This window comes from Muscardinus avellanarius (assembly GCF_963383645.1).
Source record: "Muscardinus avellanarius genome assembly, chromosome: 1".
NCBI classification, from domain to species: domain Eukaryota; kingdom Metazoa; phylum Chordata; class Mammalia; order Rodentia; family Gliridae; genus Muscardinus; species Muscardinus avellanarius.
This window is the reverse complement of record NC_137786.1, coordinates 221581709-221584675: the sequence shown is the minus strand read 5'-3', so window position 1 is coordinate 221584675 and position 2967 is coordinate 221581709. Positions and strand designations below refer to the sequence as shown.

The 2967-nt window shown below is 41.8% G+C and overlaps 1 protein-coding gene across 1 annotated transcript; it reads left to right on the top strand.

The window, feature by feature from the left end:
• Positions 1 to 237: 237 nt before the first annotated feature.
• LOC308265653 (olfactory receptor 4C46-like) lies at positions 238 to 1167 on the top strand (the record flags this gene model as incomplete). The annotated part of the gene is made up of 1 exon (XM_080699454.1): positions 238 to 1167. The coding sequence occupies one exon, from the start codon at positions 238 to 240 to the stop codon at positions 1165 to 1167; it is 930 nt and encodes a 309-aa protein (XP_080555580.1).
• Between the last annotated feature and the right edge of the window lie 1800 nt (positions 1168 to 2967).

The following is a 2967-nucleotide window of genomic DNA, read 5'->3' as shown; positions in this document are numbered from 1 at the left end:
CTTCTTCTTCTCCCACTACCCTTCCTCCCGGGCTCCACTGAGGTTCTTTCTCCTCCTTATCTGGAGTCCCTATGGCATCCCAAATACTCCCTAGCTCATATGTATTAGAGAAAACATATGCTCCTTCACTTTTTGCGCTCGGCTAATCTCACTTAACATAATATTCTCCAGGTCCTTCCATTCAAGAGCATTTTAATAATTTTTTCAGATATCATAACTAACCACTATATGAAATAAATGGAGACCAGAACCAATGTGACAGAGTTTGTTCTCCTGGGTCTTACAGAGAACCTGAAGATGCAAAAAGTTGTATTTGCTGTATTTTTGGTCATCTACATCATATCCATGGTAGGAAATGTGCTCATCGTGGTCACCATAACTGCCAGCCCATTGTTGGGTTCACCTATGTACTTTTTCCTAGCCTATCTCTCTTTCATCGATGCCTGCTATTCCTCTGTCAGTACCCCTAAGCTGGTTGTAGACTCACTCCGTGAAAAGAAGACCATCCTGTTCAATGGATGCATGACCCAAATCTTTGCAGAACACTTCTTTGGAGGTGCAGAGATCATCCTGCTGACTGTGATGGCCTATGATCGCTACGTGGCCATCTGCAAGCCACTGTACTACACAGCCATCATGAACCCACGGATGTGTGGCCGATTAATGGGAGTGGTGTGGACGGGAGGCTTTCTTCATGCAATCATACAAATCCTTTTCATCTTCCGATTACCCTTCTGTGGCCCTAATGTCATAGACCATTTTATGTGTGATCTGAACCCACTGCTCAATCTCGTCTGCACTGATACCCACACTCTGGGGCTCTTTGTTGCTGCCAACAGTGGGTTCATCTGCTTGTTAAACTTCCTCCTCCTGCTGGTCTCCTATGTGGCCATCTTACGCTCCCTAAGGAACCACAGCCTAGAGGGGAGACGCAAAGCCCTCTCCACCTGTGTCTCCCACATCACGGTGGTCGTCTTATTCTTTGTGCCCTGCATATTTGTGTACATGAGACCTGCAGCCACGTTACCCATTGATAAGGCAGTGGCTGTGTTCTACACCATGATAACTCCTATGTTAAATCCCTTAATCTACACCTTGAGAAATGCCCAAATGAAAAATGCCATTAGGAAACTGTGCAATAGGAAAGTTATTTCAAGTGACAAATAAGAATGTCTGGATCCCAACACTGAGTCAAAAATCAAAAAGGCATTTTATATAATTTCAACAAAGCATATTTATTAGGGAAAAAGAAAAACTTAGCCATGCAACTGAATAAGTGTACTGAGACAGGAAGATAGCAGGGTCTAGATGAGCCTCAGCAACTCAGTAAGACTGACAAACCTAGAAAGACTCTGTTTCAAAACAAAAGCTAAACATTAGGACTAAGAAACCTAATCATTTCGATGTGGCTGTGATTATTAGTGCACATATTCATTCAACAATTATTTGTTGAATCCTGACGTGTGGCAAGCACTTTGATGGATGCAGAGCTTATAAAATGTATAATATATATTTATATATATCCTTATATATATTCATATACATATGTATTTATGTATATACACATACATACTTGGGAAGGGTATAGGGTATGAAGATATGGTGAACAAAAGGATAGAACTAGGTTGGTTAAGGAGTACAGGAATGAATCTGGACAGAAGGAATAATTTCTAATATCCTACAACACAGCAGGCTAGTTTACAACAATTTATTGAATACTTAAAAATTGATAGTACTGTGGATTTTAAATGTTTCCAACACAAAGAATCAATGTATGTCTGATGTGATCGATATGCCAGTTTTACTGATCTGATCACTACACACTTTATGTGTATTGAAATATGACACCCATTGATATATGATAGAGCTTAATGGTGAATGAAGAGAAACCAGGGTCCTGCCTTCACAAAGCTTGGAATCCATTGAGATGTTCCTGGAATAGGACAGAAAAATGACCACACAGTTATATAAATGGTAAAATAGTGGAGGCACCTGGTACAATGAGAACATGTTGGAAAGACACACAACAAAGTTGAAGTCCAACAAGAATCCCTAGATGAAAAAGTCATCAATGACCCAATTGGGGGTGCGGGGGGGGGAGAATCAGGGGAGTGGCTAGGCATGCGGTAGAGATGAGAAAGAACTCCTAGGAGAATACACATCACCAACACCAGGAGGCGAGAAGAGTGTGCAGGAAACCTAATCAAGTCAATGTGGCTGTGATTAAAAGCGCACATATTTATTCAACAATTACTTATTGGATCCTTGAGTGTGGCAAGCATCTTGATAGGGGCAGAGCTTATAAAATAAAAATGTCCAGACAAGAAGCTGATGAGACAGAAACACTGAAGGTGACCAGGGTTCTCATAACTGAGTTGAGTCTGAATGCTAACACAGGGACACATTGGAAGTGCTCTCAAGCTAGAGTCATGCAGTTCCATTTAATGTTTAGAATAATAACTCTAGCTGCAGAATTGGACTGAAGGGGACAAGACTGGAGGTAAGAGAGCAGTGCAAACCTACTGATGACTTAGGTGAGAGAAGATGAGCTCTGGTGCTGCCAGGGAGGAGGCACAGTGTGCTGAGTACTGTTTCATCCAGCTCCAATCCTCTCCAGAAGGTAATGCACCAAGTCTTATGTTTATATTATTTCCTATCACTCTGTGCTTCAAATGTGATATATCATTGAAATGGACCAATATGAGTGTTTAAAAATGTCCCCTCCACCACGCCTGGGCACTCCAAATGCTATGTGAATTTGGACTGCTAAGAGGTTAGAGCCTCACCCTTCTCTGCATAATTGAAATTATCAGGGATTAATGCCCAGTACTTTCAGTGCCCCCTAGTGGCCAATGACTAACTGGCAGGGGAGTTACAAAAAGCTGGTCATTCTATCTCTAGAAAGAGTAATACCTGCAGCACAGAGTTCTCCAGGGTTCCCAAGGCTCCAAACTAAAGCCAGACTCT